The sequence below is a fragment of the Melanostigma gelatinosum genome, assembly GCF_949748355.1.
Source record: "Melanostigma gelatinosum genome assembly, chromosome: 6".
Taxonomy (NCBI): domain Eukaryota; kingdom Metazoa; phylum Chordata; class Actinopteri; order Perciformes; family Zoarcidae; genus Melanostigma; species Melanostigma gelatinosum.
The window spans coordinates 15,877,752-15,905,659 of record NC_136639.1 but is presented as its reverse complement, the minus strand read 5'-3'; the positions used below and the strand labels follow the sequence as shown (position 1 = coordinate 15,905,659).

The 27,908-nt window shown below is 41.2% G+C and overlaps 3 protein-coding genes across 7 annotated transcripts; all 3 read right to left on the bottom strand.

Moving 5' to 3' along the window:
• Positions 1-202: 202 nt before the first annotated feature.
• On the bottom strand, positions 203-10,369 carry LOC306779211 (acyl-CoA dehydrogenase family member 11). 4 transcript variants are annotated; one of them, XM_079271030.1, is made up of 19 exons: positions 9,515-9,525; positions 8,571-8,604; positions 7,865-8,460; positions 7,499-7,775; positions 7,204-7,314; positions 4,741-5,059; positions 4,407-4,630; positions 4,138-4,237; positions 3,755-3,872; positions 3,327-3,469; positions 3,084-3,236; positions 2,674-2,768; positions 2,488-2,587; positions 2,266-2,406; positions 2,096-2,188; positions 1,912-2,019; positions 1,640-1,811; positions 1,055-1,121; positions 203-958 (listed from the first exon to the last, which is right to left on the bottom strand). In XM_079271030.1, exons 6-19 carry the CDS (start codon positions 5,017-5,019, stop codon positions 844-846), a joined length of 1,908 nt encoding a protein of 635 aa, XP_079127156.1. In that variant the 5' UTR covers positions 5,020-5,059; positions 7,204-7,314; positions 7,499-7,775; positions 7,865-8,460; positions 8,571-8,604; positions 9,515-9,525; the 3' UTR covers positions 203-843. The 4 variants fall into 4 exon arrangements, with proteins under 4 accessions (XP_079127156.1, XP_079127155.1, XP_079127158.1 ...); XM_079271029.1 differs by lacking the exon at positions 9,515-9,525 and having other exon boundaries at positions 8,571-8,984; XM_079271032.1 differs by lacking the exon at positions 9,515-9,525 and having other exon boundaries at positions 1,719-1,811; positions 8,571-8,984.
• A 397-nt stretch (positions 10,370-10,766) lies between these two features.
• On the bottom strand, positions 10,767-23,116 carry morc2 (MORC family CW-type zinc finger 2). Of its 2 annotated transcripts, XM_079270631.1 has the most exons (28): positions 23,025-23,116; positions 22,319-22,466; positions 21,054-21,107; positions 20,918-20,952; positions 20,759-20,827; positions 20,556-20,646; positions 20,357-20,465; positions 20,002-20,161; positions 18,624-18,735; positions 18,381-18,506; positions 18,215-18,294; positions 18,036-18,118; positions 17,811-17,896; positions 17,484-17,624; positions 17,241-17,395; positions 16,671-16,799; positions 16,487-16,592; positions 16,217-16,349; positions 16,055-16,138; positions 15,291-15,530; positions 14,917-15,159; positions 13,445-13,552; positions 13,045-13,102; positions 12,798-12,936; positions 12,542-12,709; positions 12,336-12,429; positions 11,846-12,034; positions 10,767-11,704 (listed from the first exon to the last, which is right to left on the bottom strand). In XM_079270631.1, the coding sequence occupies exons 2-28, from the start codon at positions 22,384-22,386 to the stop codon at positions 11,636-11,638; spliced, it is 3,129 nt and encodes a 1,042-aa protein (XP_079126757.1). In that variant the 5' UTR covers positions 22,387-22,466; positions 23,025-23,116; the 3' UTR covers positions 10,767-11,635. The 2 variants fall into 2 exon arrangements, with proteins under 2 accessions (XP_079126757.1, XP_079126758.1); XM_079270632.1 differs by lacking the exon at positions 13,445-13,552.
• A 145-nt stretch (positions 23,117-23,261) lies between these two features.
• Positions 23,262-27,791, bottom strand: LOC306778454 (insulin-like growth factor-binding protein 3 receptor). The gene is made up of 7 exons (XM_079269950.1): positions 27,728-27,791; positions 25,748-25,935; positions 25,355-25,610; positions 25,173-25,272; positions 24,881-25,022; positions 24,647-24,790; positions 23,262-24,500 (listed from the first exon to the last, which is right to left on the bottom strand). The coding sequence occupies exons 2-7, from the start codon at positions 25,919-25,921 to the stop codon at positions 24,480-24,482; spliced, it is 837 nt and encodes a 278-aa protein (XP_079126076.1). The 5' UTR covers positions 25,922-25,935; positions 27,728-27,791; the 3' UTR covers positions 23,262-24,479.
• Positions 27,792-27,908: the final 117 nt, after the last annotated feature.

Genomic DNA, 27,908 nt, shown 5'->3' with positions numbered 1-27,908 from the left:
GTGTACATGTTGTCGGTTCTCGCCTGAAACCCCACCTACTGTTTTTCCAACCAACGCGCGCCGCATTCACGGACTCCTCGTAAACTCAAGACTCCAAAGAGGATACTGAAATATATGATATCAACAAAAAACAATCGAGTATAGATTCTTTATTAATATATTTCCAAAAAAGCTGCTGTACATCACTTTTTAGCAGTGTTGGTATGCTCTGCCCTTATTTAATTTCAGATGTAATTTGGCACAATACAACAATAAAGTGAACTAACAATAAAATAGTAATATAATATATAATAATATGTAATATAATAATAATAGTGCCATTTAAAATAATTAGCTGATGTATAAATTGTGTAAAACTGCAAAGTTCATATATTTTTTAATATATACTACTAAAAGATACTCTCATGTACCATACTCATATAGAATATATAGGAATTCACACATTGATTTTTTCCAACAGCAAAAATGCATCATGTACTGTATGTAAAACTCCCTCCTGTTCCTCGAACGTCTGACCTGTGCTCTAGTTCACTTGTGGTTTGTTGATCTTTGCTTAATCTTGCCCTAAAAGTGTAATTAATGCAGCAATTATGACTTTGAAGGGCCATGTTTAATTCATCCACTTCACACTGTATAAACTATAAATCAGACAAAAATAGACATTGCAGATACTTCATATATAGAAGTAAATACCAAAATCACATTACAGACAGGACTATATTTTATTAGATACTCATTTTCCGGTTTGATTTCTGTGCTGTTACAAAACTGGTTTTTATTTGTTATTTGTTATAAAACATGGCCAAAGAACTACGGTGAGGTTAATCAGTTATCAGTGAAGCTTCAACCTTGGATGGGCCAGTCATACACAAGTGCAGCATCAAGTGGCGCTGTGCTGAGCTCATAGCAGCCTCTCGCCTGTTTAGTCGTCACAGGGCACAAGTCGTGTTCACACCACCTGATAAAAGGAAAATAAAAATAGTCTTCTTTTATTTGTTTTAACCGAAAATAAGTGTTAATGTAACTTTCCTTTGATTTTTTGTTTTTGTTTTACCTGAGCGCTGCATAGGTGTCAGATGAAGAGGCTCCCTCCCAACAGGCATGGTCAATGAGAAGGGCACCTGTAAACATCCATCATGTTAAAGGGGATTTTACATATCAAAGTCGGTTTACAGGGCGTGGGGAGCACTAGTGCATGTGTGTAAAAAAAACAAAGAAGAAAAAAATATGAAGCCTTTTGTGGCTTTGGGGGGGAGCTGGGTGAAGTCTTATAAATGGCCTTAAGTCATGTCACTTGAGTCCAAACACTACAAGTGGAGTTAGAAAGAAGTGAGTGTACCAGACGCATCTCTGCTTGAGGCTAGCAGCTCGAGGCTAAATCAGCAGCTACTAACAAAATGCAACCAAATCTGTGACCAAACTGTTAGTGGTGGAGTTGCCTTGTGGGTAATGTAGGCGCCAGGTTTTGAAAGGAAAGAAGAATGAATGGAATCATTTCTGGTTCTGCTCCGTCGATCGATTACATTTTGATTTAATTTGACTGTTAATTTAGAGTCTGATAATGTTACAGCAGTACAAAGATAAATGGGCGATGTGCTCTCTTAAGGGAGAAGAGCGTATGTGTGATCGTGGTAGCTACCAGTGTAGATGCGAGCCAGGCTGTAGGCCAGGTCTCTGGCTGATAGTTCTAGGTAGCCAGGCGCTCTTGTAGCTGCTACCTGAACAAAGTCCTCCAGTTCAGAGAGAGCACCGTCTACTGCTCTCACCGCCGGCGCCAATGTGGCAACACTTGATGCACCTGCAAGCAGGGACTACAAGGAGAAGAAAACAAGTGCACATCACATTCCTGTTCAACTCTGTCACAGATTAGTGACTGAAGTCGTTTGACAGGATGATTCCCCGACTCTGTACCTTGGCATGGGTGAAGTAAGCGTGAAGAACCATTCCTGAGCTACGAGCCACACAGCGCAGCACGTCCAGAGACAGAACATTTGTGGTTCCTTCCCATATACTCAAAACCTGAGAGAGAAAGAGACAGGTCAGCTTCAGAATTGGAAACTGTTAAACATTGTAGATTTGTATGTATTGACCTTACCTGTGCATCCCGAAGTAGTGCAGGCAACCCTGTATCCTCAATGTAGCCCTGTCCACCGAAGCTTTCCAAACCCTCCGACACCACAGCCACAGCCTGACACAAAACACAACAGACAGTGAGGTTTCCATCAAAACAGAGAGTTTACCAACACATTTGCACAAGCTGGTCACCTGCTTCCCAGTGTACAGTTTGGCCACAGGAGTGAGCAAACGCAGCAGGTGCGCGTCATGCTGAGTCGCCATGCCGCTTTCTTCTCGGCCCAACAGACGACACACATCCATCACCAGAAGGAAAGCTCCACGAGTCTCCACCTGTCCATTGTAGAAGCAAGCATGAGTGAGGCATGATGGGAAACTTTGCGTCGAGTTTGTGTTGTTTGTTCACCAGCTCACCTCCATCCTAGCGAGAGTCTGTATGTGCAGCGGGTGGTCTTTAAGAAGCTTTCCAAAGGCAGTGCGGCGAGTGGCATAGTCACGAGCCAACTGGACCACCCTGTGAACACACACGATCAACTCATTTACAGCATGTTTTTAGAAATGAGTGCAGGATTCAGTGCGGTGGTATGAGCAGTATCCCACCGTCTCATTGCAGCTGCTGCAGAGACGCTGTTGTGTATCCGGGTTATGGTCAGCATGTTTGCTATGGAGGCCACACCTCTCCCTTTCTCTGAGAGCTGTAAATGAAGAGGGGGAAAAGACATTGACGTTCACTTCATGCCAAAACAAATCAGCTGGCATTGCCTCAATAGAAGGATTAAATCACAAGTAAAAGGCATTTCACTGGTGTCTTGTTTCCTTCTTATGTGGTGTTGTATTTCCAAATATAAATAGTATTTGTAATGGAGCATGAAAAAAACATGCTTTAGTATAAACAAAGTGAGCTGTGCCTGAACCCCGTGTGGCTTCACAGGCATCAATCATATCTGCATAGACCATAGATGGAATCTACAGTTTTTAAATGCTTCAATAACCGATGATGTGTAACTGACCCTGTGTGCCGGCAGGCCGTCCAGCAGCAACTCAGCAGTTGGCATCTGTCTTGTGCCCAGCTTGTCCTTCAGTCTCTGAACCTCTATACCCTTCAGCCGGCCATCCTCATCTCTACTCACCTCTGCATAGAACAAAGACAAACCCCTGCTGCCCTGTGGGAGAGAGACAAGCACACATTCAGTGCAGTGAAACCACTTTGTAAGTCATTCAAGAGGAGTGATGTTATCGGATGTCTGCAGCACCGGTGTGGTTGCTCCGGTTCTGTCCTGCACTCTGGCCAGCGTAAGAGTCATGTCTGCGTCTGTAGCAGAGGTGAACCACTTGAAGCCGTGTAGTTTGTATGAACCGTCTGTCTGGGGAACAGCCACCGTCTCTGTGCCACTGGCTGAGGAGACGCAAGACAGGGAGAGGCAACTCATGACGCAATGGTCAAGTCTTGTATTTAATTTTAAGTATTTAATCACATTTCCTCAACAGATAATTGAAATAACAACAATTAAGTATCACTGGAACATAAATAACAATTTCTGAAGTTTTTCTTTCTGACACCGAAACAACTTTCACAACTCTTTCAAATACAGACGGTGATCGATGATGCACTGTCATCTTTAACCTGTTGGCTGAAGCTGATACTGGTTAATGCAAGACAACTGGGAGCGTCACTACTGACCCACATCAGATCCTCCCTGTCTTTCGGTCATCCACTGTCCAGATGTCCAGAAATGCTGAGGCTGACGGGTGGTCAGGCGGCTGTAGGCTTCGTCTGCTGGCCATGAAACACCTATGGACTTTACATATACAGCCAAATAATCAAACGCTCTGTTAATAAGTTAAAAACAACAACAGTCAAACAGTCCTCTGTTCAGCTGCGGAAATGAGGCTTCAGGCTTATTTATTTCAGTCGTAGTCCAATCGTATATAGCTAAAACAAAGGACCTTTCACCTCATCCTGCTGCACCCTTTACTGTCTCCGTCATGTTAGGGTTAGAACGTGCTCTTGTAAAAACATGAAAAACAGGCTTCCTGTTGTCTTTTGTTCGTTTTCTGACACACCTGGATGACTTTAGCAGCTCCGTCGGTCATGGCCAGAGGACAGGTGTAGAGACCAGAGGACGGCGAGAAGATGTACAACTTGCTCATTTGATACACACGACTGGAAAACAAACACACACACCACACACACGCACGCACGCACACACATAATTACACTTAATTTCTCCTTTAGAACAACTTATCCTGATAGAAAGTCCTAAAAGTGTTATTGAACTAAAATATGACATATGACTGAAACCGTAAAAGGAAGTATAACTCCGTCTCCTAACCTCCACTCCCCAAATGACCTCTCATAGCCAATGGCAACCAGCCCTTCCTGTGCCGACAGGTCTTTCATGCGTTTCCAGGCAGGGGAGGTCACGATGTGGTCCACTCGGCGACCCCAGGGGTCAAAGTGGACCAACCGCGGAGGAGTAACCTCACACTCTCGACCCCAGACGTCCACCTCATTTGCCACGCGCTCTCCAAATGCACGCAAGTCAGATAAAGCTGCCTGTGAACAAGCGTATACACATACAGTTAGATAGATTATGAAGAAGACCTCAGTTTATCTGTAGTTTATTTCCATCAGCAGCTGTTGGCGCAGCTGTGCGCCCTCCTCACCTCCTGGGGCAGGTGTCTCCTCAGGTATCCTCTTAGCAAGGCATCCTCTAGAAATGGGTTCTTCAGAACTGGTCTTTCCTGAAAGAAAGATCCTGTTTTGGCTCTAGAGAACTGAAGGTACCCCGCTGCATCCCAGAGTTGTTCTTCATCAGCTCCTTTAGTGCCTGGCTCTGCTACACTGGCTAATCTGATGTGGACCAGCGGTGGAGGAACACCACACAACCCCCTGCAGCAGCCTCCAGCTGCATGGCGGGTCAGTAGGGCTGAGCACACAGACATGGCTCAGGACCTGCAGTCTGACGGCAGACACATGAAGTAACTGTGCGGGAGAGAAACATGACTGGGTTTCATTCATTGAACAATTAACAGGATGATCTAGAATCCAAAAACACATTTAACACGAAATATTAATAACACCACAAGTATGCAGTTTGTTTTGTTCGCCCACAAGTGATGTTACTTTGAAGTAGGTTATATTTACAATGGAATATTTTCAAACATAAACAGCCATTTCTTCCATTGACAGGACTTTGTTCACACTATTACACCCCTAGAAGTCGGTCAGTGACCCTACAAAGCACTCTACTCCTGGAGAGATTTAATGACTTGTTTTCAGGACGATCAGAGTGCATTTACCCATAGACTTGTTTGCTCTTGTGAAGACATATTTTTTGGCATTTTGCCAAACGTTATTCAAAAAAAGAAGTGCTGAAATGTCCACATGACATAGTGCCTTTAAAAATATGTGGCTAACGTCACTATAATGGTCAATCTTCTAGATTAGTAACGTAACGTTATGCGACAACGGAAAAGGCCGGTTCATTATGAAGGTAGATTTGTGTCTTTATTTTTCAAAAGCAAAAAAAAGTTTCAAAAGCAAAAGAAAGTTTCAAAAGCAAAAATAAAAGTTTCAAAAGCAAAAATAAAAGTTTTAAAAGCAAAAAAAAAAGTTTCAAAAGCAAAAAAAAAAGTTTTAAAAGCAAATATATAAACTGAGAATAATTTATTTGTTAAAAAAATAAAAGCTTTGGTTTTGAATCCAAAAGTTTTGAATCCAAAAGTTTTGAAACTAAAAGTTTTGAAACTAAAAGTTTTGAAACTCAAAGTTTTGAAACTCAAAGTTTTGAAGCCAAAAGCTTTGGAACCAAAAGTTTTGAAGTCAAAAGTTTTGAAGCCAAAAGCTGAGTTGGGTGTAGTGGGCGGGGCATACGCTGCTGAATGTATCAGGAGTTTCTATTGGTCCGTTTGACTTGCGTCTCGTATCTGCATCATCTACACAAACGGGAGGTTACGTGACATGGAGGTAAGTTGACTGCTCTGTTTTGTCAAAATTATTGTAAATATAGCAGCACTTCACTTTGTTCTCATGTTGTTCGTGTCGTGGAGTCTCTTTGTAAGAACGACATGGAGGGCTGCTGTGTTGACATGTAGCCCCACTGTGGGCGAACGTTACATGCACCTGAGGCATCTATGTTAGCTAAGGTTAGCTACACATGTATGACACAATTTAAAACAAATCCTATGAGCTTGGTTCTCTCTGACCGAGGTAGGTACAGATGACGAGGTTACAACCATGTTACTGTCTTGTATTAAACTTGATGAAGATAAGCTAATGTTGAAATGAGCCATTAAATCCTTAAAACTCTTAACTAGTTAGCTAAAGACATCTCTGGTCGCAAGTCATTTGATATCAACCACAATCACGTTAAATTCTATACCATAGAACTGTCTTAATGAGCATCATATTTAACTGTTTGCATATAAAATGACTGGAGAGATTTATTCTGGTCTACACTTTGTATTTCTCTTCAAGATGCACAAACTGATGGCGACACTGCAGGAGAGGCTTTGACTGTATCCTCAGTCATGCAGTGGATGACTGGTCAAGCTCACAGACATCTGCTTTTGGAAGATCGGCAAACATTCAAACTCACAGTGAAATTTGATCATTGGTGTCTGAACGCCATGCCTAACCACACTGTGTGTTACCCAAGTGTCAGTGCTTGCACAGACACCATCACATTCCCAGTAGCCCACATTAAAGATTATGAATCTTTTAAAACACTCCTGCAAACTGCCATTAAGTATGGTGCAGGATTTGATAGAGTGTGATAAATGTGTTCAATAGTTGTTGGCAAGAGCATGGTTCTGTGTTGTGTTTCACTTGTGCTTGTTCTTTATGTTTTCTATTCTTTAGTGAAACAAACAAAATGTTCCAGAATCATTTTATACTGCAGCTATTTATACCACCTTGGTATAATGTGAGTGAGCAAAATAAACACATACGTATCTATTTACTGTGCTTTATTTGTGATCAGTTAAACGTGCATACTGGTTTTAGAATAAGCACATGAGATGTGCATCAAGTATATCAATCAAACTTCATCCAAAAAATGAGGCCAGTTGAAGGACATGCATATAGATGTCCCGTCCAAAAGAAGAGGACTCGACGGTGGGGTTTACTTGCTGCACTGCAGCAAGACCTTCAGCTGACAAGGGGCACGGCATCTCTGCTACAGTGACCCCATGCTCTGGATCAGGTTCCTCATCATGCAAGTGTTCTGCTTGCAGGATCTGAGATGGACCAAACACATACATTAATTACGAATATAGCCATTGCCTCGTTTATACACATACTGTAGACGATCTAATGTTAATATTTATTAATTTAGGTTCGAGTGATATAGCAAATTAATGAATACCATACTTTAAATTGCATTTCTTTGTTCTTGTGCTAAATGTATAGTACACACAGTACCTCCTGCAGATCTGGCTCTGGCACAGGTACTTGTAGCGTTCCAATCCTCCAAAGCTGATTCGGGGACAAGTTTCCCTCTGTGCTTAAGGGGTGGTAATTCCAGGTCTCCACAAAATTTTGCAGATCTTGTTGTAGACGGGGAATGAAGACGTACCCCACACAGAAGAGGTGAACCGCATTTGAAAGGTCAATGAAGCCATCTTCCTCTAAGATGTGAAGCAAGTTGTAGTACTGAGATGTTACAGCATTCCAAACATCTCTCCAAAGGCGTTCCACTCTGGAAGCAAATTACATGATGAAGTGGCTACATTTGATATTCATGTTTTATATAATGTAAACATTTATAGTAATACATACAATTTTTACCTTTGGTTGTGGACACTTTTGCCAGCAATAAAGCTGCCACGACCGGTTCCTCTCACAGTAAACATGCATCTCGCATGTGACACGATATCCCATAGCCAGTAGAGACCCTTTTACAAGCCGATATCCTGCATCAGGCATTCTGGCTTTGATAGATCTCACCTTTTGATCAAGTACAATGTCTGATATATCAGAGTAGGTGTTTCTGACTGAGAGATTATGCTCCCTCATCCTCCTGTAAAGTGTGGATCTTGAAATGCCATGGGCAGTAGCCAGAGTGGTCATTGGTAGGTTCATGCTGAGAAGATTTTCAAGGACTTGGGTATTAATGCTAAATTTTGGTCGACCCACAGTACCATTCCATTCAACTACAGCTACACTGTCAAGTAATGGAGCAACAGTGCTGTTTGAAATGTGAGACTTGATCACTTCACTTAGATTTTGTAAACCATCTACTACACACTGAGGAATATCCATCGAAGAAACTGCAATTCCTGAGAGATAACCATGTGCAGGTAATCAAAATCAATTGGCTCCCTTGTGATTACTGCAGAAAGCCGATCCCTGACCCTGCATAAAAGCCGCCTGCTAATGGATTCCTGTAAGAGGGAATTTAGCAAAATAGAAATTTATTAGAGCAGTGGTATCAAAACATGTTTATATGTGTATATACAGATGAATTACATTTTGAGAAGAGAGGTCAACATACCTGAACAAAAGCTATTTGTGGAAGAGGTTCCATTCTGTAGAAAAGGGAATTATGACCACACTGGATTATTATAAATACACAGACCATATAGTCATATCGTATAACAAGAAAAGCCAGTCATTGCCAACAAACTAAACAATGGAATGATTTAACAAATATACAGAACCCCTCCATAACACACAGACATGTTTAAATGTAAGTTGAATGCGTTTTGTGTCACTATTTTACTCTCTGGAGCTTATTATAAAGGCACAAGTGGTACAATTTTGTTAATTATCAAGTATCAAATGATACAAGCCTTTGTATGGGGTCAACTGATAATGTTACTTACAATAGTGTTGAATATTTTGGGTACCTTTTACTGTTACATGATTCGTACTTGTTAGCACACACAAGAACCTATGAATAAAAATAATAGAGTTGTAGCACATGCATGTTAATTTCCATGCGAGGCATATATGTGATCTAAAATACACTGATTTAAAGTATTTTCCCAGAGCCTGCGTTCATAATTGCCAATTTATCGACTATCATGTATGTGTGTGTACTGCACAGCTTCCGCGACAAGGTGGTGCGTTTGAACAAATAAGGGACGTTTCAAGCAGAGGTGGCAGAAGTAGTAAAGGTTTTCTTCGGTGTCTGACCAGTGTAGTCATAAGACGCATGTCGTTTTTAGATACAGTGTCGTCATCTGTACCTACCTCGGTCAGACAGAACCAAGCTCATAGGATTTGTTTTAAATTGTGTCATACATGTGTAGCTAACCTTAGCTAACATAGATGCCTCAGGTGCATGTAACGTTCGCCCACAGTGGGGCTACATGTCAACACAGCAGCCCTCCATGTCGTTCTTACAAAGAGACTCCACGACACGAACAACATGAGAACAAAGTGAAGTGCTGCTATATTTACAATAATTTTGACAAAACAGAGCAGTCAACTTACCTCCATGTCACGTAACCTCCCGTTTGTGTAGATGATGCAGATACGAGACGCAAGTCAAACGGACCAATAGAAACTCCTGATACATTCAGCAGCGTATGCCCCGCCCACTACACCCAACTCAGCTTTTGGCTTCAAAACTTTTGACTTCAAAACTTTTGGTTCCAAAGCTTTTGGCTTCAAAACTTTGAGTTTCAAAACTTTGAGTTTCAAAACTTTTAGTTCCAAAACTTTTAGTTTCAAAACTTTTGGATTCAAAACTTTTGGATTCAAAACCAAAGCTTTTATTTTTTTAACAAATAAATTATTCTCAGTTTATATATTTGCTTTTGAAACTTTTTTTTTTGCTTTTAAAACTTTTATTTTTGCTTTTGAAACTTTTATTTTTGCTTTTGAAACTTTCTTTTGCTTTTGAAACTTTTTTTTGCTTTTGAAAAATAAAGACACAAATCTACCTTCATAAGAAGTAAGTTAACCTGGGGAACACCGAAGTGGGTCAAAGTTCATTCCGCTGTCATTTCATGCAGTTATTTCGTATCGTTTGATTTAATTGTAGTCTGGTTAATACAGGTAACAAGTAGCCAGCCTGAGCAGCTCAACCTGTTAACTTATTCAAACTGCGAGTAACGTTATACGTTATACGTCAGTGCAACCTGAAATGACCCTCTCAACAATCTCAACAGTTGGCGTCAACGGTTTTCTACACGATTGACAATCACTTTTAGACAGTCTTTATTTCTAATTGCTTTAATAACATTGAATTCTCATGTCAAACGTATGACTTTCCTAAATGTAAGAGAAGATTACAGTTTGCACTTTACCTGAATTTAGCCCAGCACTGTTTACGTTCACCACAGCTGCAAACTCTTGCCTTCAAAATAAAAGTCCAGTTCCTTGTAAATGGGTCTGTTCACGCATACAACATAAAAAGCTTGGCAACATAAAGTTTTTCTCGCAGCTTTTAAGATGTCTTTGAGATTTATGCCTTTACAATTTAGTGAAATGGAAATTTGTTTATCGTGCTCTATCAGCACTATAGTCCCCATTACTCTGGATCATCCATACTGTCAAGTTTTCATAAAAGAAACATTACTGTATCATTGAACTAAAATCATATATTTGTCAGATCTCTGAGCATAAAAAAAAAATCTGTTCTATCTAAAATGTCGTAAAATTCCCACAAACAATATTTAGTTGTTTAGCATATACAGACAATGACAGACATCCATCAAAAAGTGTTGCTGAACCTGTTTTATTGTTCCAAGTAAAGATTTGTCAAAAATACAGACTCCTTTGCTCTAATCAGAACAAACAGACTGAACGCATGCACCATTTAATAAAACATTTCCATGACATGTTAAAAATCTGTTCAAAAGGAAGGACACAGGCACGTAATACTTATGAAAACACAACTTTTGCATCTGAATGAGATTTTTTTTCCTTCGAAAAATAAACACAAAACAGTCATATCTTAAATGCAGGAGGGATCTGTGGGAATAATCATACTGATAAAACCCAGTAAGTAGTTCTCGTTTGTGGGCATGGCACACCACCCAACCGTAAAATATGAACCTGGTTTGCTCCTCAGACCAGGATGGCGGAAGGTAATAGTCATAACACTGATGTGTTTTTAGTGTATAAAAATAAAAGTTAATGTTTTAGTACAGGCTGCAATGCAGAGCACAGCCCAGTCACTTGGTGTGTCCAATTCTCACCAGACAATGGACCAAAACAGGGGAACAAATGTAGTCTGCAGTTTGTCACAGCGTTAGCTGACTATATAAACGGACCTACACAAAGTATTTAAAAAGGTCAAGCAGGATAGGATGTCTTAAACAAAGCTTAACATATATAAGCAGGTGTATAAACAGAACTAATGAGAAAACCCACCAGCTACCCAATAATGTAGAAACACCAGAGAACCTGGCAAAACTCAAAGAGCGCACTAGCGCTGATTAAACGCTGGAAAGAGCAAAATCAAAAATCATACCCATGACATTCTGATTAAACATCCAACTCTGCACATAAAGAGGAGTCCTTTGGGAGCCGTCAACAAATAATGGCTGGAATGAAAACTGCCAGTCTGTTTAATGTGCACGTACTCTTCTCTCTTCTCGGCCTTCTTTAATCCCCCTTGGTAAGGAGGTCCTCTATGTATGCGTCAAGCTCGTCATCTGTGTTGATGTCAATGTCCTAAAAGTGGAAAAAAGCAACATGACTTACTGCAAACAATGACGATTCTATAACAAAGAGTCCATTTGATAGACAGGTAATATGTTGTCTGTGGTGTCCTGTGTCTTGGACCATCAATGAGTACAAATAAAGCAATCGAACCTCTTGTACTTTTTGTAGGAGTGCGACAATGTTTGTTCGTAGTTTCTGTAGTTTCTCGTCTGCCTCCTTCAGTTTCACCTCATTGCTGTTGCTCTTCTCCTCCACAGCTTTGGCCCTGGCATCAGCTCTGCTCTGGTACGAGTTACACAAAGACTGAAGACCTGATTCATATTGCTGGAAATACTCTCTCTAAAAAGGAGAAGGAAAAACACAATACACTGGCACTCAATACTCTGGCCAACACAACAGTTTACTAGATATTCCAATGTGTAGTATTGCCGGACACAACCAAGTTCCCGGCAGATACAGTCGTCCATTCTCTAATCATTGTATTGCTTTCAACGTCTTCAACGCTCAGCATCTCAATTTATTGATCATACTAACGTTTTGGTCCTTCACGAGTGTTTTTTGGTTGTTTGTCGTCTCTGTTTTTTAAATTTCTATTCTAACCTAAGGATCAGTCAATTGAACCACATATTATTTATCTCACCAAAGGAAAGGCCACCAACTCCTCAGCCGTCATGCTGTTAACATCATCCTTTGGGATTTGAAAAGCAGGAGGGAAAAAGTAACCCAACATTGTCCTGGAAGCACAAATTGCACAGTGAACACCCCACAGCATTACGCAACAATGTGCCCTGGCTGTCATCATTTACACAGTGTATTAACAACACCGGTCCATCGTCATCAGCTCACCTCAACATGGTGACGAGACTATCGGTCACCTCTCGACTGGTTCCTGGTTGAGTAGTGTCGGGCTCCATGGGTGCTGGACCCTTCTCGGTCTCCTGCTGGGTGTCGGGTGTCTGAGAGATTGGAGATGGCGGCCGCATCAACCGGACTTCATCACTACCCTTGAACACCCTTCACAAACACAATTATAGGATATTAATTATCTGCCAAAGTCAACAAAATGTGCCCCGAATGCAGCGAAACAGACAAAGTATCTCACCATCTGTCTTTAGGGGTGGATCTAGGCACATAGTCAAACTTCACTTTCCAGCGAACACTCTGTTTATTCGCCTCAACAGCAATGACTTTGCCTGTGTACCACTCCTTGTTGACACGTACCTCAACCAGCAGACCCTTATCTGTGGAAAAAAAAATACAAAAACAAAAAAGGTAGAAATTATATTAGAGCTTTTGATTTCCAGCTGTATGTGTGATACATGTTCGTGTAGAGCAGTCCATCATCTCACCTTTCTGAGGACTCTTAGTGTCGTTCTCTGTATCCTCCTGAGGGGACTTCTCAGACGCCTGCAAAACAAAAACAATCATAACTTCCACTGCAGTGAGAGAAACACCGTTTACTGGAAACAGTGAGGTTAAAAGAAAGGATTTGCCACCGTGTTAATGAAAGAAGTGAAAGTCCCAATGTGATCTCAGGCATTGGGAGGGACTGTCATGCTCGATTGCAGCGGTTAGAAGAATACGAAAACTTTAGTTTCAAGAGAAGATTGTTAGAAGAAAGAATATAATCCGACAGTACACCCAGATTAGATAAAAGGTTCACTTGTCGTGATTGTTAGAGGTTGTGAGAGAAGGTGCAGCCCAGCTATCTATTTAAAGGTAGTAGAGAGAGGGACTGAGTAAAGCTACCTTTGCTTTAGTTCCATGCTGTTGCATGGAAATAGGTTTAGGGAGAGAGGTTGGTGTCGTTGGTGTCTGCCTTATATGAGTAGGAACTCCTTTCTTCTGGGTCTTAACCTGCAAGGTCAAGAGTAGAGGAGCTCTGATTGGAGGTTCAGTAGCCTACTGAGCCAACCTGGAATGCCTGCACTTCATCCTCTTCCTCAATATATGAACCGGACACTAAATTCAGTGTCACCATCTCGCCAGCCATCCAAATACTGTCGGAATGTAATCAAGCTGTGCTCGCTGCAGTTTAGTTCAAAGTCTCCCGATATGAAGATTCATAACCTGTTGTTCCTGAGTAACTATTGGAGTTACGGTAGGTTTGGGATGAGACACTTCATCTGTAATGGATGAAGACTTTCATGGTGCTGTAAACAAACAACTGTTCAGCTCATTTCATCTTGTCCCCTTCATTTACTCACTTCCTACAAGGGAGGTGTTCCTAAAAGGAGGCAACAAGCAGCAGAAAAGACACAGCAGCAGCACTGACACACACAGGCTGACTCACAAGACTACGGTGAACACTTGAATGGTTTATGCAGCATTGCTAATGCGGTCATTTTATTCTATACATATTAGTGGGTTAATGGACCACTGACGATCCGTGATCCGTACGGATCCCCCCTCGCGGTGTGAGGTGTGATTACTCACACAGTTTAACGTTAAACATCACAGTGTGAAATAAAGTTTTACTGATGGCCGTTATCCGCCGATGTTCAGTAAATCGATATGCAGTCAGGACATCGGCATTTATGCTTTTCTAGTCGTCGATCTCTGCTAAGGTTCGGTTACATTGTGATGCGTTCAGTGAAAATGAGTATTCGGCGAAGGTAAATTATAACGTTATGATGTGTTCACGTGTAGTTTTGTAAAATGTAGTGTTGTTGATAAACTTGAACAAATACAGTTGTTTGAAAGAGATGTTTTCACAACAACTCAGATATTAGAGATGAATTATGAGCTGTTTAACTTAACGTTATACATCATTAAAACAAATGTCTGGATTTGTTTTAAATCAATAGAAATACAATCGTTTATTTCCGTGTCATTTTAATTGTGTGTTTTTATGTAGAATAAAAACACTCTAGATGACTAGTACAAAGTAAAAGGATAACATTCAGAATTGTTGATGGTTTAACTGACTTCAGAGTGGTGGAAATGATTTTTGGGAGCCTTGTAGACCAGCTGTCTACTCAAACAAGAAAGGGATATGTTGGCATTTTAGTATTGGCTGCAAATAAAACGTGATCAGGGATCTCTAAAAGTTATATTTACTCCTTTTTTTCTGCTGATCCAATCCATGATCCAATCCAAACCATGAGTTTTATGACGCGTTGCACCACTAATACATATCTACGTTTTGCAGTATTGACATTTTTCCAAGTTGTACAATTAAACATTCTCTGACCGGATGCCGAGGAAAGTCTGGTGTTTACCTCGTCCAACTTGCCACGTTTGGCAGGTGAGGCCTTATCTATCACTTTCCCACGGTTACCAGCTGCTGCGGCCATCTTGGATTTCTTTGTCTGTGGTTCTTCCTCATCACTCTCCTCCTCCTCCTCCTCCTCCTCTGCATCTTTTTCTTCTTCCTCCTCTTCCTCCTCCTCCTCGCTGTCGTCCAGGTCTATAATTCTCTTGCGTTGTCCCGCTGGTTTGGTCGGTGATGCTTTGGCAGGTGTCTGCGTCAGGAGACAGAAATCACTACGTCACACTATCTTGTACATGCAGCCTATTAAATACTTTCACCAACAAAGCCTTCCATTGGTACTTTTTGGTATTCGTGAAGTATTTCCTGAAACCTGTAACTTACCCGAGAGCTGCGGCCGGGTGGGGGTGTTTTGGCTGTAGCTTTGGGTACAGGCTTTGCTGCAGGTGGACAAGGCTTTGCTGCACTTCTGGACCTGGATGGGTCAACTTTGGGTGGCGGCGGAGCGACAGGTGTTCGTGTAGGACGCTGAGAAGTTGCACGAGATGGAAGGGTGCTCTTTAGGAGAGCTAGGAGCGGTGGGGAGCGGGGGCGTGTGATGGACCTGTCAGAAGACCTAGTTGCCTGAACCAACGACATGTGAAACACACAACAGATAAACATTTGAGTGAGATAACGAATGAAAAACAAGATCACCAAGTCATTATGAACAAACCAGGAGTACAGGCACTAATTTATCTGTATTGAATAGCTTTCGCAGTACAATCAAATGTTGGCCAGCAGGTTACAGGTCATATAAACCTTTTTATTTTTTTGTAAAAATCTGTGAATTTAGCGGCAATTCCCTTTCACTTCTTTTGATGTTTGCCTTTTTACAAGTAGCTATTTGTTTCCAGGCATGAACAATAAAACAGGAAACAATGTTTCCAAAGTCCTAAAATAGAAGCAAATCACTTCTGTTTTAACCTGCATGTTATTACCAGCAAGAACTTTCCTGTTAATGCTCATAGTTCCAGGGATATTACCAGAATCAACAATAAAGTAAGTTTAAGAGCTAAACAGCAACTGAGAATAATCTGACAGGAGTATTAACAAAAAATGAGTCAGCATTAGAAACCTACAAGAAGCCCAGCATGGGGAGGTTTTACCTGAGAGGAGCTCTCTGTTGGTTTCATGCTGACATCTAGTGGTAGCTTCTTCACATCTGCTGCCGATTTGACGGTGCTGGTTTTCTGATCAGAGAAAATACAACTCGTCATGTGCTACGTACACATGAGACAGCGACAGAAAGAGCGCGGAGAGTGAGGTACCTGTAAGGCATCTAGTTTCCCCTGCTGCTGTTTGATCTTCTCTGCCAGTTCTTTCTGCTTGTCGTCAGCAGTCTGCTTGTCTTTCTTTAGAACACCACACGGCACATTTTGTTTCTGTTCAGAAGCGTCACACCTAAAACACAAAATACACACTATATATAGCATGTAGCACTACATCGGCATTCAGTACATATGCTACACAAATAACAAAACTAATACCAAATTGCATCTTTAAAGACATATCCTAAAAAAATTGAATTCAGTGTGTACCTGTCCTGGGAGCTGTCGGGGTTCATGAGACACACCCAACTGTCTGGGTAGCGTTTGTCCACCGCATCCATCTGGAATGGCAGCGTTCTCCACTTTAAACACTTATCTGAAAATACACCGCAGATCGAGAGAGTCAGCGTAAGTTAGTTTTTGTGTTTTGTGTGCGTCTGGATCTGTAACTCACCACACTGGATAGTAAGTGGGATCTCCATGCCACGACGTCTCTTGTATCTCGACTCTGATGACGGAGGAGCAGACCAGCTGGCAGACAGATATCCAAACTCATCCCAGAACTTCACTATGCCTTTCTGAGCTGCAAAACACACACACACACGCACACACACACACACACACACACAGACACACACACACTCTTAGCATTTCATACAGCAATACGGCATTAATTAAAAGAAAAAGTTATTCATGCAAATGCTGAAAGTTGCCATTTTTGAGGTGAGCAGTTCCCTCATAGTTCCTTACTGCAGCTTTGCAAGTGTGTGCAGACTGGAGGGAGATTGGGAGGGCAGTGTAATGCAACCAGGACGAGGCTTTGACTTTCAGCCCGTCTTTCAACCATTCTTTAAATATGCTGTCACATTATTGTATTATACCTTTACTGACCTTTTTATGGTTTTATGAGATTGGCTTCAACTTGAAACTTTTTACCACAAGTGTAACAGATTGATGTAAATCCCTTGATAGTTTTACTAAAAACTTGCGACAAATGTAAATACAGTAATTCAGAGGAACTCACCAATGTTGGAGTCCTTCCAGTACTGAGCTAAATGTTCCCCCATGGACTTCAGTAAATGTCGATACTCCTTAGCATCTGCAAAGTCCTGTTTGTTGTGAGTAGGCTCTAGAATTAAATACGGGACATCCACTACTCCAACCACACCTCCACAGGCCCTGTAACACAAATCACATAACTGTAAAATATTTATCTTAAATCATTCAAACACCATCACCTTCCAATCTCTACGTTCAGTTTACTCACATGCCTCCCTCCAGCTGGGGCCCTGTCTTCTCGTACATCTTGATGAGACGAGAACAGTTGTACACAAACATCCCGTCCAGGTCCCTCTGTCCGATGTTCACTCCGAATATAAAATTCAACTCCTTTGGCTCCTTTAATGCTCTGAGGAACAAGAAAGTGTTGGAGACTGATGGGATATGTACAAAGCCCAGCAAACAAAGAGATTGTGTTGTGTTTTCAAGTTAATATTCTAGATTACTTCCATGGGGTTGAAACAAAAACTGTACTTTAACTGTTTGTAAATCCACGAATAGGAGAAATAAGGTTTTACAATGTTGATGATCATACTTCTGTTTGACTTCGAGAATCCTTTTCTTCATGTCACAATCCCGCCGAAGCATCATGGCTGAATCTTGAACCTTTCTCAGAATGGCCTAGAGGAAGAGAGGGCGGAGGGAGAGTCAGTCGAGACACTATAACAACCTTAAATTAAAGTCGACTGTTTCAGATTAGAAGCTCGTTTACAAAACTAAACGATATTTGCATTTGAAAAATGAAAACAATAAGTCGTACCCGTGAATCTTTTGACAGGTCATCTCCTAATCTGGCCTCCAAAGCTATTTGCTTACTCTCCGCCTCTCTGGCTTTCTCTTCCGCTGAAATAAACAAGCAAATTGTTGCTGATGAGCACGAGGGAGTCACAACACAAACGCAAAATGTAAATGAAAACACCAATTTCCCCACCGACTCACCAATCTTAGCAAGGTGATCTGCCTTCTTCACTTCTTGCTCAGCACGGGTTTTGAAGCGAGTTGATGTGTATTTATAAACCCTATTAACAAAACAAGTATGCTCATCAAAGTATTGTCACTGGACTACAGTAGCTACAGACAGGGTATAAGTGAGTAATCACATTACCGTGGTTTATATAAACAGCAGGACAGTCTCTTGGTCCTGACTTTATGTCCCTGGATGAAAATCCTCATGCGTGGGTCGATGTACAGAACAGCAGCGTACGCCCTGAACGACCGCTTCTCTGGCTTCCTATGAGAGAGCGAAGGGCACAGCCATCAACAATCAAAATGACCGATCAATACAATCAACAACCTTCCACCGAGGGTTAGTGATCCCATGGTTAAATGGTTTAATGGAGTCACTCACACTCCTTCAACAGGTGTCCCAGCCATCAGTATGTCCTGGTGATCCGTGTCTACATCCAGCTCTGGTTCTCTGGTGTCCATCAGCTTCAGATTATAGACGACCACAAGAGTGCCTTTTAATAAAACAACACACAAAAGCAATCATTATCAATCATGTCACCCTAAAACTAAACAGGAACTAGAATTACTGCCTCGTGGTTTACATCCATGTCTGTAAAAACAAAGTCATCACTTCATCATTTTATTCTGTTAAAGATTTGTGTGAAATTGTAATAAACTGCATAATCTTGATTTATGGCTGAAATCGTGTTTTGTGAGGTCTCAGTGACCTTTGACCACCAAATTCTAATCTTTTATCTTTGAGTCCAAAACTGACCTCCTAAAGTCTATTCCTAACCAGTTCTCCTTGACCTCTATGGAAAACGTCATGGGGTCATGGAAGGTTGTGAAGGAGAATTCATGAGTTAGGAAAAGACCGCCGTGTTTGGAGAATCCGACTCCACTTTCATTGAGCTACGTCACTGTGATGCGATGGCGGATGTCGCTGACGTAGGTCTGCCACGGCCAAATTACAACGAAGGACGACAAAAAGAGCAACTCGAACATGAGCCCATGAAATCTAGAAGAGCTTCTTTTGTGAAGCTGCTTCACTCGTGGTGTGTGAGGGAGAGAAACCGGATAGTTATTGTTATTGAGAATTTGTTCATAGACAGTTTCCTATATTTACTGTTCATTTTATTTATTTATTTTTTACTTATTTGTTACATGTTCGAGGTAAATAAATACATATGAAATGAAACGTAAGGATTGTTACTGTCTATTCATTACTTTATGACTGTATGACTATATTTGTGAAACTTGTGTAAGATAAGCATATGGTTTGTTTTCATGGACGGCTGAATGGTGCATCACTTTAAATGTTGCCGCCGTAAGGAACTGTGGGGCGGAATTATCTACTTTCCTTTCGTAAAGGAAGGTCCAGTGCTTCCTATGCTAAAGGAGCTAATAAAGGAAGCATTGAAGCACCTTTCCTTAGGATTTAGAGAATTCAAACAGCTCTTATCATGGTGGCCACTTAGATACTTCCGGGTCATTTCACTCCGATAGGAACCTTCCTCAGCAAAAAGGACTATTCCAAGAGCACATTGGTGCAAACTTTGAAGAAATTCCCTCAAAAGGTTCCTGAGATATCGTGTTCACAAGAATGGTACTGATGGATGGACGAACAACCCAAAACATAAAGATTACAAATATATAAAAAAGAATCCAGGTGACATAGATTTTAGAGCGATATGTATGTTTTAAAGGAGTGGCTATGAACTTTTATTGCCATTGCAAAATGACTCTCTTCACACGGAGACAAACATTCATATGCTTACCACTGCTACTTTCTATTTTGTTGAACTGCTCCATCAGCTGCTGTTCATTTTTAAAAGGAGAGTATTTGAAGATCAGCTCTGTCTCTATGGCGTACTTCTCTGGATCAGAGGTCAGTGGCTCCCTGGTTCTCAGATCCCAGGAGGGAAGGGGCACGATCACCTGAGGAGAGAGGATCGAAATCCTTAAATCCACAAGTTTCGAGTTCTTTGAGCAGTCAAACATAATAAAAGGAGTTTAAAAAACACACTCTCCCTGTTGCACTTCCACACTATCAATTAGGCACAATTAGTAATCAAGTTACTTTTAAACATCCCTAACAACAATGATGAGCTCTATCCAGCTTTTGACTCTGACCTCATCCAGTCCCTCCTCTTCATGGAAAGTCCTCGACATGAAGAGGCAAGTCAGCGTGTTGCCCTTTTTTGTGAACAAGATGAAGTCTTTGCCGATACGCATGGAGCCGCTGTGAAAAACAAACATTTTTGATGGTGAAAAATAATTCAAACACTAGTGCACCAAATGTCATCATACACAAGTTAGGTGAGGGTCTTACGATTTCAGTCCGTTTCCATACTGGCCAATCTGAGTGGACTCAGGGGACCGCTTGTTTGACTTTCCAAACTGAATCACGTGCGTTGACTCATCTAGTAACAGAAAGGCGGTCATCGTCATGTTTCACACATTACACCAAAGTTTAATCATGAAATAAAAATAACTAAAAACTAGCTTTGAGTGATGTAATAAAGGAGCACTTACTAGGGTCCATTCCAATGCCATCATCCAGAAAACAGAGCATGTAGCCGCCCCGCAGCTCTGGCCTTTTTTCTGTGAGCAAAGCAGGAAGGTGAAGACGTGTTAGGGGAAACGGATGAATGCTTTATTGGGTGAAAGTGGGTGAGTTATTCTGAGGTGTACCTGTGTAGATGTCTAGTCGTGTGGCACTGGCATCTCTGTGACAGAAATAAACCAAGTGTGAGACAACGAGAAAGATATCAAGCAAACGATGATGCTTTCATCAGTTATATGCCCTGTTGCAAATCATTATGAGTACCTGGAATTGTCCACAAGCTCAGCCAAGGCTCCAAATAAGAACTCGTGGGTTGTCCTGAAAGTAGACCACTCATGTAATTTAGTCAATATACTTGAATGTTAAAGAAGAGTTTAACTTGAGTTGACAGGGCAAGCTGGTCAGAGAAAGGCGATTAGAGGAGATACTTGTTGCCAGCATCGGATCATCACATTAACATTCTGCGTGGGATTGTTATTCAGTTACACAACTTGTATTTCCTCAAGTCTATTCAGAGATGTGTCAATGCTAACAGAACAGCAGATTGTCATTTCCAATGCATTAACGCATTCACTATAAAGCACTCATTGGGGTCAGTCTATGGGGTCAGATCAGTCTGAATATCAATGAATGAATACAGAAGGATTTACAAATGTATTTTATATATATAAATGTCTCTCTCACACAAAATTATTTTTCAATGCACAGAAAAAGTTATCATTACATATAAATGCAAGCAAAATCCACAAATGAAAAAGTAAGATTTTAGTTTGATATAGCAATAATACAACAGCTGAGCGAAGTGCGTTACCGCTTTTACAACGTTGCCTCTGCAGTGCCACTCATAGTAATCGCATTCGCTGAGTCTCCAGCGTTAGCGAACGTTGGCTAATATTAGTGTAGCTATACGTTTGTTTATCAAATGATGGTCTGTTCTTCAGCATCGTGGATGCAACTTTCAATCCATTTTCTGTATCGTTTTGCTTGGATTGTTTTGGGGACAGAGATATCGCGTTCACAAGAGTCAGATGTACAAAGCCCGGGATGTAATATCGTCTCTGTTAAATGTGTTGACTAGTACACCACCACCTATTCAAACATGGACCAGATTGTTCAGTCAGGCTACATCGCAAGAAAATATTGATATATAGCAGGCAACCCTAAAATACATGAATGAATAAAAAAGGTTGTATTCAGTGCAAACTGACATATAATTAATTAAGAGCATATTCGCCTCATTTTTGAGCAGATGATCGGGTTCAAACTGATTTAACCCGTTCAGCTATTCACGTACCCTCTTAAATTGGATTACGGGATTTTTCTAGTGTAGAGGTAGGGCGTATCTGAACAACAATAACATTGTTGGACATTGATCAGTTGTAAAAAAGCGAATTACAAAAAAATAAATCACATGGATGAGCTGGTGAATTTTAGTTAGTATCTGTCTAGTTTGTTGTGTGTGTAATATTTTCTGTCACAAGTATGTGTAGTACCAAGTTCATAAGCACATGAAGCAAGCCGGTACTTACGAATTTGTGTGCAGGTACTCAAAGGTGAGCTGAGCCCTGCTCAGGTTGCTGTAGTTAGAGTAGGCCATGACCACACAGTTATTTGTTGTTCCTACTCTTATGATGGCCTTCTTCTTTTCCAACCAAGCTCTAGTCGAGAATTTTCATCCTGAAAAGGAAAAGAATCACAGATATTTAACGTTACCTACAAGGTGCCTTACTCCATTAATTGACACCATAGCCACGATGTGACAGCAGTTGATGTGGACGGTTTGTTTACATCAAGTGAAAGGATACAAGTTAACACCCACACCTTACTAAGTATGAAGGTTACCACGTGGGAGGCCTGATTGGGAACACAATTAGGTCACAGCATTACCAAGGAAGACCTTCACGTTTATGTATTTATGCAGAAGGCAGTTATTGGTCTAGGCCTAATCATGTTTGATATATGATATAACAATTCCAGACGTTATGCAGCAACTGATACTAAAGGTTAATGTTCGGCTACCATACGTTACGTTAGCTGACGGACATTTGCCTGTTCTAAAGTGTTTATTAGCTAACGGCAGCTAGCTAGCTAGCTTCACACTGTGGATACATGTACTAGCTGACGTTAGCCCCCCTATCGAGTAGTTTTCACCGACTTTGCAGACCGTTTGACATGCCGGAGACTCTGTAGTGGCTTCGCGCTAGTGCAATACTCCGTCCAAGGAAGAATACATACTTTGCATCTTTACGTTTCCTTTTCCCTAACATAAAACAATCCGTCAGGCCTCGAAGAATCCGACCACTTCGACGTTGGTTACTTGGTTTCCCTCTAGTCTGCAGAAATCCCGCCTCTATTTTCCTATAATCAACCAATAGGAAAGGCTCCTGTAGAGATTCGTTACGATGATTGGAGGCGACACCTCGTTACGTAGACAAGTGCACATACCGGTACATATCCGTCTCTGGCTCTTCTAATCAGTGGCATAACATGAATTTGTACGTGCGTTTTAATACGTAAAACACTGACTTACAGGAGAACATTGTGTTTATTGTGTGTTTGACAACTGATCAAAATTGACAATACAGACACATTCGGCAGTGGGTTGACTCTGTTGTGTATTTATACACAATAAGGACGTTTTGACAAAGATGAAGCTGGCACATGTTAATAGATGTAAAGCAAAGTAAGTAAATAAAAGTTCTAAACAGTAATGAAACATTAAAACCATAAATTAAAATTCAGATTTCCTCCCGAGCTCCACAAAACATAAACCTTTATTGATCCCAAGAGGGCACATTCAGTAATGTAGCCAAGTTTGTGAGGTTTTTGACTTAATTGTAATTTAGATAAGTCCCTGCAAAAGTGTATAATAACCAATACTTTGTGTGCATCGATCAATCCTAAAGGGTTACATTAATAGCTTTCCTTCATTTGGCAGAACAACAAATGAAACAGGTGTTTGGTAAAAACACACTCAATGTAAAGTTCCTTAACTTCCCAGTCAGATTTGTAACCTGTTATATATATTTTAACTATTAATGTTTCACTCTGATAAAGCTGTGAAAATGATGTTAGAAAACAGGATACCTTCTTGACCAGTTATCTGTTTCTGAGCTCCTGGACAGACTGAGTTACTCACAGAGTCTAGATGACATGTCAGTTCATAACACTGGTAATTTACAGACTCTATGTGTCCTATTGATTCTTTGTTATTAAACAAACAATACAAATGGCCTGTATTGCCCATTTACTTCATATACAACTCCTCTATCACAACCATGTTTCTCACTTGAATGTTGTATAATATTCCAATAGAACAGGGATACACCACTGATTAAGTGTTGCACTTTCATAAAGTTGAGAAACTTGTGAGAGACGTATTAGAAATGTTCAGAATTGATTCAGCAGAAGCTGAAATATTTTCACTTCGCTGGATGCTACATAAATATCTAGTCTTCAAACCCAGGCGGAGATGAACCCTCATAACATTCCCAGGGTTCATTTCTCAGGCTTTAACAAGCTGCCTCAGAGCTACAGAAGACGTTAGGCTGAGTAGTACTTACTCCTCATGACGTGTAAACTGTTTTTTATGTAAAATGGGTGGGGTGCCCCATTAAAAGAAATGAAACAAATAGCCCTTATCTCTCCACCACCAACTGATTTCTTTAGGACGCAGTGGATGTAAAATGTTCAGGTGTCAATCAAGGGCTCCTGCAAATAATATAAAACATTAAGGTTAGGTTAAAATAGTACTTGCAGAAATATGCAGAGACTTAGATATCTAGATGCTGCCAATATATCTAGATATTCAATCTAAATGCCTAATCTTTACCATAGTCAGAGATAAAAGAAATTACTTTATTTTGCGGATCCATTCCACTCCAGTGGTAGCGGCGTATTAGTGAATGTGTCGAACTAGCAGCTACACAGAGTATCAAGCAAACTCCGAGGAGACACGCACTGAATTCCAACAGATGTCGCGCTGCAACGCTCTGCTCCTCCTAAAGAATGAAAGCAGAGAATGACAGACGGGATGACAAGCTGGTATTACGGCTGAGCCAGCTATGTTGTGCATGTGTGACGTGCTGTACCTGTGTTAACATGACAGTGAGTGTAGGGTCATTCATTGAGTATAGACTGTAGCAGGTTTGTGATGCTGTAGGCCGCTGGTTGCCCGCTTCCACATGGATGGGTGAAAGGTTTTTCTCAAATACAGGGCACTTTGGCGGAAGTCTTCATTTCGGTAAACAGTACATGCATAAAAACACACACAAAAAATATACTGATTCATGAGTTGACAAATGTTGTGTTTATGTAGCTCAATAGTTGGTTATTTAAATTGTGGAATCTTAGAAACACACTTAAGAATTTGAACAAACTTACAGACTCATGGGCAGGAGGTGCGCTGGAGCACTTATGGTGAGACAGGTGTTGGTATCATTTCCAGACAAAAACTCGAGAGTCACATGAACAATCTCCTTGCCTGGGGAGTAAAACAATTGATCCAGGATTATACAAACACGACACTTCATTTTACAACCAAACCAATGCACCCCAATACCAACCTCCAAGATGTAATTGACTGGCTCTCAAGGCAGTGTGTAAAGCAAGGTCTTTCAGAGAGCCACTGTTTGAGCTAGTAGTCACAGCCAGAGGAACCTTGACACGCAGAGTGGTGAGAGAGGGAGTCTTTGTAGAGTTAACTGAAGTGTCTCTATCCATCAGAGCAGGGGGGACTGGCAACACACGCTCAGATGAACTTGCATTGGCTTTCACACACAGCTGGAACTCAGACAATGAGGACAGGAGATGGTTCCAGTCCTAAAAGAGGAATAACATGTATGATTTGCACATCAGTGTCAGCTCAGGACACATGCAGTCACATGTCATTATGTTTTATTTGCACACAAGAACTTGTACTCTAATAAGGACTGAGAACATTGAATAAGCGTCCTTACCGTTGCTGTGTCAGGGTTAGCCAGAGCGTGTGTGTAGCTGTAAGAGCTGAGGCAGATAAAGGAGACAGCCAGAGTCAACAGACACAGGAAAAATGTAACTCCTGGAGGATTCTGGGATACATAATCCCGAAGGTTGGTCACCGGCTGCCAGAAACCCATCATCAGACTCCACATACACCTGCCCCGAGCTGTAGGCAGGAATCAGTCACTTCAGTTTTCACAGCTTTTGTCCACAGTCACTTCGGTAGTGCTAATGAGTCCGTTTCATGAACTTTGGTCAGTTGTTGGAACTAGGTCAATACATTTGTTCAACCTAACGCAAGATGTTCAGGATTCAGGGTTTAAAGATCCCCACAGGACTTTCTTTCAGAGATGTCTTTGGGTGATTGTACCCTTTTCAGCATCGTGGCGTTCAAAACATGATCAAACAAACTGTTGATTTTGGCATTAAATTACCATATGCCTCGTGACTATAGACCTACAAAAACAAGGCACTAACGGTGCATTTATATTATTCTTATTATCTTATTGACGCGGAAAACCACCTTTCTACTGATGTTTGCAGTACGAAGGATATCGTGAACTAGTCCAGACTACATCTGAGAGACAGCGAGATCCTTCTTGTGGCACTGGCACCTCTGCGTCACTCAGCGTCAGTCTGTGTCAAGCATCGTCAGTCTGTGGCACGCAGCGTCACACAGCGTCCGTCTCTGTCACTCAGCGTCCCTCTCTGTCACTCAGCGTCCCTCTCTGTCAGTTCAGCGGAAAGATTCAGCTGTGGCACGCGAGCATAGTTCGGCAATTGTCAAGAAGCTGCGGAGCTGAGGGGGCGGAGCAACATTTCCTGAGAACACCCGTTGTTGTTACGACAGATCAGCTTCCATAAATCAGTTTTATGATTTTAGTTGAGTCACAGGAGCCCCCTGTTCTCTGTATGCATCCTTAGAGTAAGTACGTTGTACTTTTTTGTTTCTCATTCATTTTATTTCAGTATGATTTTGCTGCTTATGCAACAAAATGGAACATAATACACTTTCCAAAAACTTTCCTTTTGGTGTACTGGCGGTTGGCAAACGAATTGGCGCATTACCGCCACCAACTGGTAAAATAAAATAAGGCATGAGACGTGTTGTATTTTGCCAGAGGGGGAAAATATGCTCATATTCCTGCAAAAGAATTGCTGCAGTGTGTGTACAAAGTGTGCGTGTGTTTTGTATTTATTTATATTTATTTAAGTATGCTGTAAACTGTTAACAGTTAACATATGTCCTACTGACATACATATACATATAAGCAGAGGAAGAGTGAAGATATTTTCAAACATGTATTTTTGGATTGGACATTTTATGTCTTAATTTTAATATATACTTTTAAATGATTCTAAAACGGATGATTTATTTTCATTATTTTAGCCGATTGTTGTAAGTGACTATAAAAGTAATAATTTAGAAAGTGTATTATGTTCCATTTTGTTGCAAAACCAGCTAAATCATACTGAAATAAAATGAATGAGAAACAAAAAAGTACAACGTACTTACTCTAAGGATGCATACAGAGAACAGGGGGCTCCTGTGACTCAACTAAAATCATAAAAATGATTTATGGAAGCTGATCTGTCGTAACAACAACGGGTGTTCTCAGGAAATGTCTCAGGAAATGTGGCTCCGCCCCCTCAGCTCCGCAGCTTCTTGACAATTGCCGAACTATGCTCGCGTGCCACAGCTGAATCTTTCCGCTGAACTGACAGAGAGGGACGCTGAGTGACAGAGACGGACGCTGAGTGACAGAGACGGACGCTGAGTGACAGAGACGGACGCTGAGTGACGCTGCGTGCCACAGACTGACGCGTGCCACAAGAAGGATCTCGGCCCTGCTGCTACATCTGGGGACGTGAAACCAGCGCCATTGCCAAGTAACTGCAACGTTAGCTTACGTTCAATGTTATGTTGCTAACCAACTAGCTCAAAAATAAATCCATACCTCGAGTTTCTTGACAGTAAGTAAACCGGAGCTCAACATTGTAAAGGTTCCGCTGCTATCATGGCACAAAGATAAACTACGACAGTTACGTCAATTTACGAGAGTGAACCTTCATGACGACCATGACGCGAAACACGTGACACGACCATGGTACTCTGTAGGCACGCTGGTGTTGAATACA

Coding starts and splice junctions, on each gene's coding strand:
- LOC306779211 (XM_079271031.1), bottom strand. CDS start 5,019: ATGTCTGTGTGCTCAGCCCTACTGACCCGCCATGCAGCTGGAGGCTGC. Junction 2,407..2,487: donor AGACTCTCGCTAGGATGGAG/GTGAGCTGGTGA, acceptor TACAATGGACAG/GTGGAGACTCGTGGAGCTTT. Junction 2,189..2,265: donor AACTGTACACTGGGAAGCAG/GTGACCAGCTTG, acceptor GTTTTGTGTCAG/GCTGTGGCTGTGGTGTCGGA.
- morc2 (XM_079270631.1), bottom strand. CDS start 22,386: ATGGCCTACTCTAACTACAGCAACCTGAGCAGGGCTCAGCTCACCTTT. Junction 16,800..17,240: donor CTGGAAGGACTCCAACATTG/GTGAGTTCCTCT, acceptor TGTGTTTTGCAG/CTCAGAAAGGCATAGTGAAG. Junction 15,160..15,290: donor CACCCGGCCGCAGCTCTCGG/GTAAGTTACAGG, acceptor CTCCTGACGCAG/ACACCTGCCAAAGCATCACC.
- LOC306778454 (XM_079269950.1), bottom strand. CDS start 25,921: ATGTGGAGTCTGATGATGGGTTTCTGGCAGCCGGTGACCAACCTTCGG. Junction 25,273..25,354: donor CAGTCAATTACATCTTGGAG/GTTGGTATTGGG, acceptor TTTACTCCCCAG/GCAAGGAGATTGTTCATGTG. Junction 24,501..24,646: donor GAATGGATCCGCAAAATAAA/GTAATTTCTTTT, acceptor TATTATTTGCAG/GAGCCCTTGATTGACACCTG.